Source organism: Falco peregrinus, chromosome 19 (assembly GCF_023634155.1).
Source record: "Falco peregrinus isolate bFalPer1 chromosome 19, bFalPer1.pri, whole genome shotgun sequence".
Taxonomy (NCBI): Eukaryota; Metazoa; Chordata; class Aves; order Falconiformes; family Falconidae; genus Falco; species Falco peregrinus.
Genome location: NC_073740.1, coordinates 5862806 through 5878435, shown reverse-complemented (window position 1 = coordinate 5878435; position 15630 = coordinate 5862806). Strand labels below are relative to the sequence as shown.

Genomic DNA, 15630 nt, shown 5'->3' with positions numbered 1-15630 from the left:
CGGTGCCGCTGCTCCCGCCGGTAGCCGGTGCCGGTGCCCGGTGCGCTCTGACATCAGCGCCGGGCGGGGCGGGGCGGCCCCGGCGGCGGAAGAAAAGCGGCGAGCGGGGGTCGGGCCCGACCGGAGCCGGTGGCGGTGCTGGGGCTCTCGGGGGAGCGCGGCCGCCATGGGCCGGGCCGGGCGCTGAGCCCACCCCACCCCATCCCCCGCCGCCCCGTACCGGGGCCGGACCCCTCCCCGGGGGCTCCGGGGCGGCGAGCGGGCGGTACCGGCGGGGCGGGCGCTGACGGCAGCCGCCGGGATTCGGGGGCCGCCGCACGGGAGGCCCCATCGGGAACCCGCCGGGACCTACCGGGAGCGCCGCCCCCCGGGCAGAGCTGCCCCCGCCCCGCCGCGCCCCGTCCCCGGAGCCGAGCCGAGCCCCGGGGCCGCCTCGTCCTTTGTGTGCGCCGCGGCCGGGCCGGGCACCGGGCACCGGGAGCCGCGCGGGCAGCCGAGCCCAGGCGGCGGGAGCGGCCCCGGCCACCGCAGCGGCGATACCGGGAGCCGCAGCGAGCACCGGGAGCGGCCCCGGGGCCCAGCCCCCCCCCGGCGGCCCCATGAAGGAGCCCGACGCCATCAAACTCTTCGTGGGGCAGATCCCGCGGCACCTGGAGGAGAAGGACCTGAAGCCCATCTTCGAGCAGTTCGGCAAGATCTACGAGCTCACCGTCATCAAGGACAAGTACACCGGCATGCACAAAGGTACGGCACCGGGCACCGCGCGCAGGGCGTCGGGCGTCGGGGACCGGGACCGGGCATCGGGCACCGGCACAGCCCCAGGGAACAGGAGCTGGGTACAGCCGCGGGCCCCGGGAACAGCCCCCGCCACCGGGAACGGCCCCACGTACAGCCCTCGGCACCGGGAATGGCCTCGGCGTCGGGCACGGCCCCGCATACAGCCCCCGGTACCGGGCGCAGCCCCACGTACGGTCGGAGGCCCTGAGCACCACCCACAGCTCAACCTACAGCCGCAGGCCCCGGGCACAGCCCCACGTACGGTACCGGGCACAGCCCCACGTACGGTACTGGGCACAGCTCGAGGCACAGCCCCGGTACCGGGCACAGCCCCACGTACGGTACCGGCCCAGCCCCGGTTTACCTCTGCACGGGTACAGCCTGTGGCGGGTGTTGGGGTACCGGGGGCGGGGGGGCGGCTGTGCGGGGCGGGGGTGGGGTGTCGTGTCCGGGGGGTGTGCGGGTGCGCGGCGGGTGCTGCCCGGCTGCGGGGGTGGCCTGGGGGGGTGCGGGGGTGGCCGGGGGCGGCTGTGCCAGCGCGGGGGTGTTGCGTGGGTGGGTGTTTGCGGTGCTGGGTGACGGGTGGGGGCTGTGGTGGTGACGGCTGGGGGTGTAACAGCCGGGGGGGTGGCGGTGGTGTAGCTGTGCCGCCCGGGGAGGGGGGGGTGTCTGTCCGAGGCAGGGACCCCCCCGGTGTCTGACCCCAGCCCCCCCCCCCCCCGGCCCCGCCTGGGACAGGCGAGCACGGGCCCGAGGCCGCGGTGATGGGCCACGGGGAGTGGAGCTGGGGGTCTCGGGGGGGCTGTGCCTGGGTGCCTGGGACCCTCGGGGCAGGAGGGGGGCACAACCCCCGCCCCCCCCCCCCTTCCCCCCTGGCCTGCCCTGTGCTTGGGGGCCTCGGGGACCCAGCCCCTACCCAGGCCTGGGGGGCAGAGCTGAGGGTCCTGGGGTGCCACCCCCTGAAACAGGGGGTCCGTGTGCTCTAGGTGCTATGGGGGGGGGCTGGGTGCCACGTAGGCTACAGGTGCTCGGTGGGGCTGTGCGTCCCACGCCCCCCGCCGCCCCCATCCCCTCTCTCCCCCAGGATGCGCCTTCCTGACCTACTGCGCCCGCGAGTCGGCCCTGAAGGCGCAGAGCGCCCTGCACGAGCAGAAAACCCTCCCGGGGGTGAGTGGGGGCGCGGGGACCCCCACCCCTCCGCGGGGACCCCCACCCCACCGTGGCCCCATGCCCACCCTTGGCAGCACCCGGGTGTCCAGGGTCCCACCTTTGGGGGGTGATGGGGGGGGGAGGGGGGACACCCCACAATCGTGTGCGGGGGGGGGGGCAGTTATCAATGGCGGGCAGGCGCTAACGAGGGCCTGGCGCTAACGAAGTGTCGCCGGGCAAGCAGCGGGCACTGGGCAGCTGAGCTAACAAAGCCACGGGGGGGGGCACATCCAGGGGTCCAGGTGCCCCCCACCCCCCCATTGTTGCTGGGGGCAGGGGGGCAGCACCCGGGTCCCACACCTCCCCCAGCCTGGCTGGTTGAGGCCGCGCGAGGCTGGTCTGGGGGTCCCAGGTGTGGGGCAGTTTGGGGGTCCCTGGGAGCAAGGGGGGTCGGTGGCCCCCCCAGCTGGGCTGCGCGTGTCCCGCCAGCCCTGGGGAGATTTGGCTTCGCCGGGATAATCTGGGGATTTGGGGGCTGTAAATCCCGGGGGGATTTGCTGGGGGGGGGGGGGGGGGATTAGGGCGGCACCGCCCCGACAGCTGCCCCCGCTGCAGCAGCACGGGGCGGGCGGCAGGACCCCCCCAGGCCTCGGGGCGGGGGCGATGCTGGGGACCCCAGGGCAGTTTGGGGTGTTGGGTGCCGGGTGCCCCCCCCAGCTCTGTGCCCCCCCCCCTCCCTCCCGCCCCGGCCGGGGTTGATCCCGGCCCCATGGGGGGATTAGGGGGGATTAGTGCCCCCCGCGGGGGCATTTCCCACACCATCTGGGGCGGGGGGGCACCTTCGCTTTCGGCAGGGGAAAGGGGCCGCCTGGGGTCAGCTGGGGCTGAAACCGCCCCCCACATCCCCCCATATTGCCCCCCCCCAACCACCCGTGTCCCCCCATCAACCCCCCTCAGCACAGGGGGAGGGGCAGGGTCACGGCAGGTCTGGGGGTCCCCCCCTTCCCTGTCACCCCCCCAATCTCCCCCCCCCATCCCCGTCATTGTTTATAGCGAGCGCTGATGATGTCAGCAGCGTTGCCGGGCAACGGGGATGGGTAAATTGGGGATGAGTAGGCGGTTGCCATGGAGCATATTCTGCCGTTGCCATGGTTACCAGGCATCAGCGCCCTCCCCCCGCGCCCCCCCCCCTCCCCCCCCCCCAGTCTCTGGGGGTTACGAGGCTTGGGGGGCGGGGGTGGCTTCATACCCCCCCCCAATTACCGGGGGGCTCGTTAGCACATCACCAGGGCCCCTCAGGCCCCCCCCCCCCTTCCCCCCCCATGGCGGTCACCGCAGCACCCGTTGCCGGGTAACAGGATGCAGGGCTGGGGTTGCCATGACGACAGGAGCATCTTTGGGGTGCTGGGGTGGCGGTGGGGCGGATCTGTGCACCTACGATGGAGGGGGGTGCCCGGCCGGACACCTGGGTCCCTCCCGGGGGGGGTGGGGGGGGGCCGTGTCCCCATCCCCCCCCCCATCCTCCCCCAGATGAACCGGCCCATCCAAGTGAAGCCGGCGGACAGTGAGAGCCGAGGAGGTACCAGCCCCCCGAAACCCCCCACCACCCTGGCCCCCTCCCACTCCCTGTGTCCCCAAACCACCCCTATGCCCCTCCCCCTGCAACCTCCAGGGCCGCTCCACAGCCATGGCCACCCCCTGGGGGTCCCCCTCCCTGTCCTCATCCCAGGGGTCTGCCCCCAGGGCAGGGGCTCCCCATCCCTGTCCCCCCCCTCCATGTCCATATTCTCCAGGGGTGTCCCCAGCCCGGCGGGGTGTCCCCATTGGGTCCCGGCCCATCACACTGTCCCCATATCCCCATCCCTGGGTCTCAGCCCATCATGGTGTCCCCGGTGTGTGGGTGGGGGGGTCGCATCCCAGTCTGTGTGTTTGTAGGGGGTGGGGGTGGTGTCCCCACCCCGGTGTCCCCGTGCCACCCCCCCCGTCCCCACAGAGGACCGCAAGCTCTTCGTGGGGATGCTGAGCAAGCAGCAGGCGGACGAGGACGTGCGCAAGATGTTCGAGCCCTTCGGCACCATCGACGAGTGCACGGTGCTGCGCGGGGCCTGACGGCACAAGCAAAGGTGGGGGGGCTGGGGGGCCTCGGGGGTCCCCGAGGGCTCTGTGGGGCAGGGGTATGAACTGGGGGGGATGCACAGGCATGGGGGAGGGATGGGGTTAAGAGGGTCTGTGGTGGGGGCTGGAGAGGGTTCCAGGGGGGCCATGGAGCAGGGGGGTGATGGGGTGGGGGTGGCCCAAGGGGGTCCACAGGGAACGGGGGCACTCAGGGCACCCCACGCCGTGGCCTTGACACTGTCTGCAGGTGCCCAGGGCCGGGTCCCGGGGTGCCATGGGCAGGGGGAGGCCTGGGGGAGGGGGTGCCCTGGTCTCCGGGTGAGGGATGCCCTTTGTGGGGGGAGGCGGGTGCCCCCCTCCCCTTGCCGGCCCTGACCCGCCACCCCCAGGCTGCGCCTTCGTCAAGTTCCAGAGCCACGCGGAGGCCCAGGCCGCCATCACCGCCCTCCACGGGAGCCGCACGCTGCCGGTGAGATGAGCACCGCCTGGCGCACGCACCTACCATCATACTCACCTCCGGCCTCACCATTGTCCCCATCACCATCCCTGTCATCCTCACCTGTCACCTCGCCATCACCATCCCCAACACCTTCAGCCCATCACCCTCATCTTCATTCTCACCACCATCCCCATCATCATCCCTATCCCCATCCCCCCCCACCGTCATCCCCATCCCCACCACCGTTGTCCCCACCATCGTCCCCATTGTCACCGTCGTCACCATCATCCCCATTATCACCCACCATTGTCCCCCTCATGGTCCCCACCACCGCCCCACCCCGTCGGGCCCTGGGGGTCCCAGCAGGTGGCCACTGGCCAGGTGACGGTGGTGGTACCGTGTCCCCTCACAGGGTGCGTCCTCCAGCCTGGTGGTGAAGTTTGCAGACACAGAGAAGGAGCGGGGCCTGCGGCGGATGCAGCAGGTCGCCAGCCAGCTGGGCATGTTCAGCCCCATCGCCCTCCAGTTCGGGGCCTACAGCGCCTACACGCAGGCGGTAGGGTGGGCAGGGGGCACCCAGGGGGGGCAGGAGGGTCATGGGGGGTGTTAGACCCCCGCTGTGGTCCAGCGAGAGGTCATCGGGGTGGTGATGGACACTGGGAGATGATGAGCCCGCCGGATGGTGGATGTGGACATGGGTGACGGATGCTGGGAGGTGATGGAGCCTGTGACCCAGGATAGGGGCGCCGGGTGATGGGCAGGGGGCAATGAGGGACCCCCGTGGTCCGGGATAGGACCGCGGGGTGACAGATGGTGGGAGATGATGGATCCTCATGGTCCATCATGTCCGCATGGGGACACCGGGGTAATGCGTTTTGAGGGGGCTGCTCCTGCGGAGGTGACGGACCTCCATGGCCCAGGGTGGTGGCACTGGGGGGACAGACCCCGTTCCCAGGGTGGGACAGTGGGCGTTGAGCGCCAGGGGGGCACTGGGACCAGGAGCTTCTCTTCCCGGTGGGTGGGGGTCAGGGCCCTGGGGGGGGGACACCGTGGTGCCCGGTGCCAGGCGCTGTCCCCACAGCTGATGCAGCAGCAGGCGGCCCTGGTGGCCGCCCACTCGGCCTACCTCAGCCCCATGGCCACCATGGCCGTCCAGATGCAGCACATGGGCACGGTCAACCCCAACGGGCTCATCGCCACCCCCCTGCCCCCCTCCTCAGGTAGGTGGCACCTGGCACGGGGGGGATGGGGACACCAGGGATGAGGACATGGGATGTGGGGGTACCCGGGAATGGGGGACATGGGGGATGGGACATGGGGGACCCCAAGATATGGGGGACATCCAGGGGTGGGAAACGTGGCAGGGTGGTGCTGGGAGATGGGGCAGCTGCAGTGGGGACACGAGAGTGGCACTGGAGATGGGGGTGTTGGGTGGGGGCGATGGGAGCGGGGAAATGGGGGCAGCGAGGGGAGATGGGGGGACAAGGGACAGGACAGGGAGGCAGCGGGAGGTGAGGGGCACCAGCGATGGTGGCACCAGGGGTGGGGATGGGGGACACCAGGGAATGGGGACACTGAGGGGTGGGACAGGGGCACAGGGAGGGTGGCACCATGGATGGGGACGTGGCGGTGGCATCGCAGGCTGGGGACGCCTGGTTCAGGGACGCGTGGGAGGGGGACACGGAGGGAGGGGGCCACCTGGGGTGGGGGGGACAGGGGCACATGAGGACTGTGGGTGAGGAGGTGCCACCAGGAGGGTGACGCGGGTGTCCCTGCAGGAACCAGCACACCGCCGGCCATGGCTGCCACGCCGGTGCCTGCCATCGCGGCCCCGCTGAGTGTCAATGGCTACAGCCCGGTGCCGGCACAGCCCGCGGGACCCCCCGCCCCCGAGGCCGTCTACGCCAGTGGGGTCCCCCCCTTCCCAGGTGCCCGCCGCCCCCCCTGCGCCCCCGCCCCCCCCTGCCCCCTCTAACGGCCCCCTCTGCCCCCAGCCCAGAGCCCCGCCGCCCCCGGGGACCCCCTGCAGCAAGCCTACGCCGGCATGCAGCACTACACAGGTCTGGCCCCGGGCAACAGGGGGCGCTGGTGGGCACTGGGTGGGCAACTGGGGGGCACTGGGAAGCACTGGGGGGGGGACGACTGGGTGGGCATTGCATGGTACTGGGGGGACATCGCATGGCACTGGTGGGTGCTGGGAGGCACTGGATGGGCAGTGCAGGGCACATGGTACTGGGGGGGCTTGGGGGGCATTGATGAGCACTGGGGGGCACTGGGGTAGCAGCAGCGGACCATTGCATGGCATCGGGGGGTACTCCGGGCTGGGGGAGCACTGGAAGGCTGGGGCAGGTACTGGGGGGCACCATGGAGTGCTGCGAGGGCACTGGGGACCATGGTACTGGGTGGGCATTGCATGGCCTTGGATGACACTGGGAAGGGCTGGGGGGGGGGGGCGTGTGTGATTGTGCCCCCCACCCCCCAGTGCCAGGCTGACCCCATGTCACCCTGCAGCCGCCTACCCGGCAGCCTACGGGCTGGTGAGCCCGGCCTTCGCCCCCCCGGGGCCCCTGCTCGCCCCCCCCGCCCCCCCCGCAGCAGCAGCAGCGTGAAGGTGAGCGCACGGCCGGGACCCCCCCGCCCCCAGGGTGCTGGGCTTGGGGGCGCACGGCCGGGACCCCCGTCCCCTGGGACCACCCTCTGCCAGGGTGCTGGGCTTGGGGTGCGCCGTGCTGTGGGGCTGGGGTGCCCCAGAGCATCAGGGGGTGTTGGGGTGCTCCCCCGCGGTTTGGGGGTGCCCCACTGGGAAGGGGGATTTTGGGTTGAAGGTGCCCATGGGGACGTTGGGTGCTGGGTTTTGGGGTGCCCCTGGGGGGGGGGCAGGGGTCCCATGGGTGCGTGGGGCTGGGTGTCAGGGTGCCCACACGCATGGGGCCAGGTGTGGGGGCGCGGGGCCGGTGCCCCCCGTGCCCGCTGTGACGCTGCTCCCTCCGCAGGCCCCGAGGGCTGTAACATCTTCATCTACCACCTGCCCCAGGAGTTCGCCGACACCGAGATCCTGCAGATGTTCCTGCCCTTCGGCAACGTCATCTCCGCCAAGGTCTTCGTGGACCGCGCCACCAACCAGAGCAAGTGCTTCGGTAGGGCCACCGGGCACGGGGACACCATGGCCAAGGGCACCATGGCCAGGGTGTGGGGACACAGTGGCCAGGGCCACCATAGCATGAAGACACAGTGGCCAGGGCCACCATAGCTAAGGCCACCACGGCCAAGGCGTGAGGACAGGGGGGCCAGGGCCACCACAGCCAGGTGCTGCAGGGCCACCTTGCCCCATAGCAGAGCCCCCCAGGGCTGTTGGGCAGAGGCAGGGAAGGGTTGTGGCCACCCCTGGCCCCATGGTCCCCAATGTCCCTGATGTCCCCACAGGCTTCGTGAGCTTTGACAACCCGGCCAGCGCCCAGGCGGCCATCCAGGCCATGAACGGCTTCCAGATCGGCATGAAGCGCCTCAAGGTGCAGCTCAAGAGGCCCAAAGACGCCAACCGGCCGTACTGAGCCTGGTGAGCCCTCCCGGGACCCCCCCAGCACTGAGCCCCGCCTGCCCCCAGCTCTGCTTAATGCCCCCCCTCTCGCCCCAGCCCAGGTCCGGAGGCTCTGGAGCAGCACCCTTGCATGCTGCCCTATTGCAGAGCAGCCCCCCCCCCCAGCGGTGCCCGCGGGGGCTCGGTCCTGCTGGGGGGGGGACACAGACCCCCACATGCTCAGGAAGGATGGACCCCCCCTCCAGGACTGATCCGGACCCCCTCCCCCGTCCATCCAAGTCCAAGCAGGGCTGGGTGGGCCCTGGGTGCCAGCACCCCCCCAGCGCCTGGGTCCAATCTGCCCTGGGGGGGCACCCACCCCCACCGCAGACCCCCGCTCCCTGCAGGGCCCTGCCCCCCCCTTCCCCCCCCGCGGGGAGGGACCCTGCTTGGAGCTTTTTTCTCACCAAACAGGACCAAAACCAGCTCCAAGCCCAGGAGGGGGGGGGGGGGATCCCACCGAGGTGGGAGATACACACCTGTGGTTGGGGGTACTGGCACCGGCACCGCCACCCCCCCCAGGTCCCCTGGGTGGCCGTGCCAGGGCGCAGTGGGACCCCCTCCCCGACACACACTGCCACCCCCGCTTTGCCCCCACCCCAACCTGCCTCAGTTTCCCCCTCCTTGCCCACGGGCACCGGCGGCTGCACCCGCACTGGCCTGGGGAGGGGGCTTCCCCCCGCGGCACGGCCACAGCCGGGGCACGCCAGGCGCTGCAGGGACACAGAGCAGCCAGAACTGGGATGCTGCGACACTGGGATGCTGCGACTGATGCGCCCGGTGCCGCACGTGGCCGGCGTGGCTGCGCCAACGTGCTGGGTGCCGGATGGACACGGAGCGGCCGAAGCAGGGACCCGCCGAGCACCCACCAGCCAAACCGGGAGTCGGGCACGGCCGGAGTGGGGCTGTGCCAGGGCAGCTGGACGGACACGAGGCCTCCGGCGCTGCCCGGACCCGCGGCGGCCGAAGCCGGGACCCACCGGGCACCCACCAGCCAAAATGGGGCCGTGTCCGGCACCCACCAGCCCCGCAGCTGCCCCCATGGGGCCAGTGCCCCCCGGCATCCCCCCAAAGGGGACCGGTGCCCCCACCCCGGCATCCCCCAGCCCCACGTTTACACCCGCCGCTCCCCGCTGTAAATAAGGTGGTTGGGGGCGCGGGGGCCAGGCCTCTCTCTCTCTCCCCCCCTTTTGGGGGGTTTGGTACCTGCTGAGTTCATTTAGGGGGTGGGATGGGGTGGGGGGGCACGGGGCCGTTAGCGCGGGGGGGATGCAGACCCCCGGGAGTTGACGTCTGCGGTTAAGATGCCGCTGCTTAACTTATTTGCTATTTATTGCAGTTACTTTGGATAATTTATTTTTTTCTCTTTTTTTTTTTTTTCTGTCTAAATAAAATAAGTTTAAAAAAAAAAAAAAAAAAAAAAAAAAAGCTTAACGGAGACTCTGACGTAGTCGCAGCCCCCCCAGGGGTACCGGGGTGGGGGAGGGAGCTGGGCAGGATCAGACCCAGCGCTTGCGGGGAAGGAGCGCGGCCACGGTTCCCAGTAGTTGCATCAATAAATCAATTTATTTAAAAGAATATGTTACAATTAATTACACTAAGTGACTTTACCAAACAACCGGCATGGTTAGAGACCAAGGAATGAAACACCGGGAGCAGCTGGGGGAGGGAATGGGGGGGGGGGGGCGCTTTTTTTTTATCTTCTTTTTGCAGGTTTTTTTTTTTTTCCCCGTTTTCTTCACATTTCTGACTCACAAATAAAAATACAGATACTGCAGTGAAAAGACAATTAAGAGTTCTCTCAAATAAATTAAAGAGGATGTGGATGGCAGCAAAATCGGGGCGGGGGGGGGATACATTTCACCGGCTCGTGGCACTGGTGAGCCCCACCGGCTCGTGGCACTGGTGAGCCCCGGCGTGGGGGCTCTGCCTGGGCTGGTGAGGACAGGGGGGTCCCCGCGCCTCTCCCACCCCCCCCGGGGCCACCAGGGCACCCGAGGACAACGGCCCCGGGGGGGTGAGGGACACCGGCCCCAGCGCAAATCCAATTACTCTCGGCGCTGGAGTAATTAATTCCCCGCTCCCCAGCCCTCGCCTTCGCTCTCTCCCGGAGTCCCCGGCTCCAACCGGGAACGCGTCCCCAGCACCCCACAGAGGCCGGGAACACTGGCAGCACGGCGCTGGGGCAGGCGTGGGACGGCGTTTCCCCCACTGGGCTTTTTAAATCTATTACTAATTTTTTTTCCTTAATGGCCAGAGCCGGGGTCATGGCAGCCAAAGGCTCCCGCCAGGGCCGTGCCAAGCCCCTCCGCCGGCGGCATCACGGGCCCGTCCTCTCCCTGTGGCTTCTCCCGCCGCTCCCGGCTCCATCCCAGCAGACGACGGAGAGGGCAAAGCACCGCGCGGAGCAAGCGGCCGCCGTTCCCCGCCTGGCATCGCCTCCCTCCCGTGCCCACGGTGCCCGGTGGGACGCTCAGCCGAGCTCCGCGCTCGTGTCCCGTTCCTCGGGGGGAGCAGCCCCCCCGGACTGCCGGCTGCCTGGGGGAGCGACGCGGAAACCAGCCCCAAGCCAGGGAAAGCAGCTTTTCTACCTTATTCCTCCTCCTCGGTCTGGCTGAAGCCGGCCGGTTTTCGGAAGCACTCTCCCGTTTCCTCCAAAAAGCCCGAGGGTCTCGGCTCACCGGCGGCGAGGGGGAGCGGGCGGCCACCCGGAGCGAGGGGACGGATCCTGGAACCTGCAAGATCCCATCCCAGCCACGCCGCCGGGCTCCCCTCGCTCCCGGCGCTGGACGGGCCCCACCGTCGCTCAAAGTCCACGTGAAAACACCCAGAACCGAACCGGAACACAGGAAAAGAAAAGAAAGTCAAGAGCTTGTAAACGTGTAGAGGTCCTTGTGCCAGGAGAGGTATTTCCCTGTAATGTTGCCGCTTTTTTTTTTTTTTTTTTCCTCCTTTTTTGCTGTTTTTTTTTTCTCTAAAGTTAGTTTTTAAAAAAAACACGATGGGTTGGGAAGAGAGATGCGTGTAAAAACGCAAGCTTAAAAAGGTACTGCCACCGATATGAAATTTTAAAAGAAATATATATATGTATATACGTGCACAGTATTTGTATATATATATATAGCTTTTTAGGGGTGGTTGTTGGTCGATTTGGTTTTGTTTTTTTACATACATACATATATATGTCTGAACAGTGCAAATGGATGACGTTTCTAGTTCCAGTTGTAAAAAATAAAAGCACAGTCCATCTTCTGGAACAGGACCCAAGCGGAAGGAAGAGACAGAACACCCTCGGGCGGTTCCTCTGCCATCCAACACTGTTTTCCCCTCTTTTCTCGGCTAAGCCTGCCATTTATCCTAGTTGCTTAATTCCATAAACATGAAGTTCACAAATGGTATTATTATTAATAATATTTAGTTTAAGGGCTTTAATACGATAACAGAATTTTAAGTGTTAATTGGGGGGGGGGGGAAGTTTACGTTCTTCCATGATGAGGGGCTAAGTGGCCGCGTCCCTCTGCTGTGACCTGACCATCTGAAAGATATTCTGAAAGAGAAGAAAAAGGACATTAAAAGCACGACATCACTCGGGAAGAGCCGGGTCCGACTCCTGCCAAGCCCCACCGCAGCCCTGTGAGCGCAGAAGGGCTGGGGGTGACCTGTGGGGGTCTGCCTGTCCCCTACCTAGGCCCGGGGGCGGGCCAGCACTGCTGCTGACACCGCTTGAAGCCGGGGGCTCTCTGCAGGGCAAACGGCCCGCAGCTCCCCCGAGCCCCTCTGCACCCTGATCCGATGGGCAACGGCCCCCGGGCTGCCCCCCAGCCGGCAGGGCAAGGAGCCAAGGGGCTGGTAGCCAAACCGCATCCTACACCCCCCGCGAGCTGCCCCCAGGGTGATGCTCCAGGAGCAAGGAGCCCTCCTGGTGCCAACGTGTGTCACATCCCAGCTCCGGTGCCAAGCTCCAGCTCCCGCTGCTGCGTCCCGGCCCGCTGTGAGCCCCCGGGAGGGGAGAGGGTCTCAGCTCAGCGCAGAGCTGGGGAGAGCCGGGTCTTATGGAGCAGGCGGGATTCAGACACCCGTTCGTAGATGGGTCTCTCCTGGCCCAGCAGTTTTGGCAGGGGCGGCTCAGGGAGCCACCCACCGCGCCATGCCGAGCTGGGATGGGTCTGCTGCCGCCCTGCTCCGGGCCAGCTCCGATGGGAGAAGATCCCAGGCGGCAAGGGATGGTCCTGCTGCATCCCGTGCTGCCCCACCGCATCCTCCGGCTTCCCAGCAGCAGGGGAGGAGCGGTCCCGGCGGAGGCTGGAGGGGTCCCCGGAGCCGGGGGTAGCTCCGGGATAAGGATGCGCTGAGGGTTGAGAGACGCCGGGGTCCTCCTGCCTGGGGTGCGCGGCTGCGGAGAGCCGCGGCGCTGGCTGGAAGCCTCAATCCGGCACATCCCAGCGCTAACGAATCCTCCCGGCACGTGGGGCCAGACGAGGCAAATAACGCCCTGCAGGAAGGTGGCTCAGCCCCAGGGCTGGAGCTCAGCAGGTTCGAGGAGGGCAGGAAGGAGGCCGGTGGCAGCGCTCAGACCGGGACGGGCTCCCGCTGGAAGCCCCTCGCTCTCCTGGCTCCGCGAGCATCCCTCCCCCTAGAAAAGGGCCAGAGGCTGCACGTAACCCACATTACGCTTGCAAGAGCAAAGCCGAGCCGAGCAGCAGCTCAGCTCTCCTGAAAGCAGGACGGAGCCATTTCCCTGCGTCCCCCCTGCCCTGGTGCCATCACCAGCGACTGCCCCCCCTGCCCCACAGCACAGTCCCCCTACCACGACTTCAGCCACGAGGTCCCAGCCCCCCCCCGACAGCCCCAAAGGGAGCTCATCACCTGCAGCAAGCCAGCCACAGCCTCCACAGAGCCGTGCACCCCGCTGGGGAGGTGACACAACGGGCCCACCACGTCCCCTCAGCGCCCGGCGGGGACAAGAGGCGTCCCACAAAGGGCCAGGCTTTTATTTCTCGGCGAGATGGCAGAGCAGCTCAGCCTCAAACCTGCTCTTCCTGAGCACACCCAGCGTTATCAGCCAGCATCTGCGGTTTGGGAGGCAAGTCAGCAGTTTACAGAGCACTAAATATATCTGTAAAGTATCTGCCAAATTCCATCAATCTTTTTATTTTATGCTGGAGAGGGAAAATTACCAAGTGACTGGTCAGAAATCCTCCTGATCTGCAAACAGCTTTCCCTCCCCTAAGGCTGGAGACAGGATCGGTCAGAACAGGCAGCATTTGGGGGGTGCCCCGTGCCCTGAGGGGGGTGTTGGGAGCTGCATCGGGACCCACAAAGCTCAGCCCGGGGGAGGCACCACCCCGGAGCCACAGCCGAGGGCTCGTCTCCTTACGCCAAGCCGAATCATGCAGACACACATAAATTGAGTGTGAGAAAAATCTATTTCCCTGGCAGGGAAGTAATGGGACGCTTAGTACTGAGGAACAACTGATTTAAGAAGGAAGGAAAAGCAATTCCCCTGGTTTCCGTTTCCAGAGCCGTTACTGCAGGCCCAGGAGGAGGCGTCTCATGGGCTGCGGGGAAGAGGCGATGCTCAGCCAGCGCCGTGAGCCACCCGAGCCCTGGAGCACCAGCCCCGGCAGGAAGCAGAACCGAGCAACCCGCAGCGAGCCAGGCTGGCACGGCGGCCGCTGCCGCTTGGCTCCCGCCGCTTCCTGGGGCTCTGTCGGCACCGGGGCTGCGGCGGGCAGGGGGGACGCGATGGCAGAGGTTGTTCCTTGCGGCTTTTGCTGCGTCCAGAGGGCACGGTGCAAAGCCCAGCGCCTGGCTCGCAGTGCCCAGCTCGCTCCTTGGCGTGGCTGTGCGGATTGCAAAGCCTCCCAGGGAGGTCTGCCGCCCTCAGCGCCACTGCCGTCGCCTCCTCCTCCTCCCCGGAGGGAAACTGGTTCGCTTGCTGCCAGGGCTAAGCAAGGGCCAAGTTTTACACAGTCCCTGGGAGCCAGCAGCTCCGAGCACAGCTCTTCCACTGCCCCCAGCTCTCCTGACTCACCCACCAGCTCTCCCGCTCAACGAGGCTGTTTAACTTCCAGAGCCAGACAATCCTCAGTCCCTTCCCGCGGGCTCGCCCGGAGCAAGGCGAAGAGGAGCAGAGCCGCAGCGCGGCTACAGCAAACTGCGGCTCTTTGTTTCTGCCGAGCCGCCCTGTTCCCCTGCGAGCAGCACGGGAGAATCCCTCTCGGTGTCTCCAGGCTTTGTAGAGAAGACATCAAACACCCACTTTTAAGTTTGAAGGGGCAACACAGGAACAGATGCGTGACTGCACACAAAACCTTTGCCTGTTCTTCCTCAAACACGCCCCGTGCAGCACACGTTCGGCGTTTTGGGACTCAAGGGTTTACCCCAGCGCGATTGCGGGGAGCGTTATCGCACAGGATCTGCTTGGCAGAGGAAGTGTCACACGGGGCGGCAGGCTCCCACACCCCCACATTTCACAGCTCTTTTCCGAACAGGCGACATATCCCACACCGCCTGCTACAGCTTTCGGATCAGTCAGACGGGGGCTCCTGCCCTCTTTGATGTCCAACACTTTCTAGCCAACACCACACAACTCTTACCCGAGAGAAGCACCTACCAGTACCGCTGGGGTTAACAACTTTCAGCTCCGCTACACACAACCGCGCTTTCCCTCTCACAAGCTAAATAACCCGCAGCTATTTCCGACGCCCGAGCAAAGAAGTACTGTTTGAAGTGGGAGTATGACAAAGTGCTGGGTCCAGGGTGGCGGAACGAACGAACGGCACTCCCGCATCCCTGCGGAGGACGCTACGAGCCCTCACGCTTGCAGAGAGGCATCCACAGGGGCTGCGGCGCTCGGCACACCCCACCGTGCCGGCATCGCAGCGCTGGATGGCTCTCTGCAAGCCGCCTCCACGGCTACGGCACCACGCTATGGCAAAGGTGCTGGGATAAAAGCCTACAAGAAGATATCCTAGACACGGGCAGGCGACATTCACGGATGCTTCCTGGTGCATCTTGAAGCAATTTAAAGTGTTTAGCTTTAAATCCCGTCCAGGTTGAATGCGAAAAAGGCCAGGCAGAGAGCGGCAGGAGGAGAGAGGCGCGTTTACGAGGTGCTACAACACAAGTGTTTGTGCTCCCTGCTGTTAAAGCAGCGCTGCGAACGGCATTTGTCAATCTCTAAAGGTCTTTGCTCCACCCCTGCAGAACAACAAAAGAGAAAAACCACGCGCCACTAGCCTGCAGCTTGCAGGATCAAGTCTGTCGTCCTTTAAAAGAAGTGCAGAGCCAAAGCGTTTGTCCCCTTTACAACTGCGCCCTTTCCCTCTCCTCCGGGGAGGTGAAGGGCTCGGAGCTCAGCCATCAGCTGCAGCGTCACATTCCAGGTCATCCAAAGATTGGCAGAGTCCAGGAGACAGGCAAGTCGGGACCACGTGTTTCTACCGTCAGGAAAGAGGCCTTTAAGCGCAAAGCCATCTCTATCCCACGAAAAGCAGCAGTAGGGTATTTTACTTTGCGGGTTCCCTCCAAGGAGAAGCCACTACGAAAGGACACTGTCCTACGCTAACAG

General features: G+C 66.4%; 2 protein-coding genes across 4 annotated transcripts in view; one reads left to right on the top strand and one right to left on the bottom strand.

Moving 5' to 3' along the window:
* The first annotated feature begins 2 nt into the window (after positions 1 to 2).
* CELF3 (CUGBP Elav-like family member 3) lies at positions 3 to 9907 on the top strand. The gene is given in 15 exon segments (XM_055792122.1): positions 3 to 744; positions 1862 to 1944; positions 3457 to 3505; positions 3920 to 4026; positions 4028 to 4049; positions 4431 to 4510; positions 4893 to 5036; positions 5562 to 5700; positions 6259 to 6408; positions 6475 to 6540; positions 6992 to 7055; positions 7057 to 7091; positions 7474 to 7617; positions 7904 to 8036; positions 8115 to 9907. Coding segments are annotated over 14 exon segments (1356 nt in total). The 5' UTR covers positions 3 to 599; the 3' UTR covers positions 8032 to 8036; positions 8115 to 9907.
* Positions 9908 to 11470: 1563 nt separating this feature from the next.
* Positions 11471 to 15630, bottom strand: part of SNX27 (sorting nexin 27) — a 32413-nt gene continuing 28253 nt past the window's right edge. For 2 of the 3 annotated variants that reach the window (XM_055792107.1, XM_055792108.1), the window contains one exon: positions 11471 to 11604. In XM_055792107.1, coding sequence (XP_055648082.1) covers positions 11557 to 11604 — 48 coding nt within the window. In that variant the 3' untranslated portion in view covers positions 11471 to 11556. Of the gene's footprint in view, positions 15500 to 15630 lie in introns of all 3 variants that reach the window. The other variant, XM_055792106.1, reaches the window with a different exon arrangement.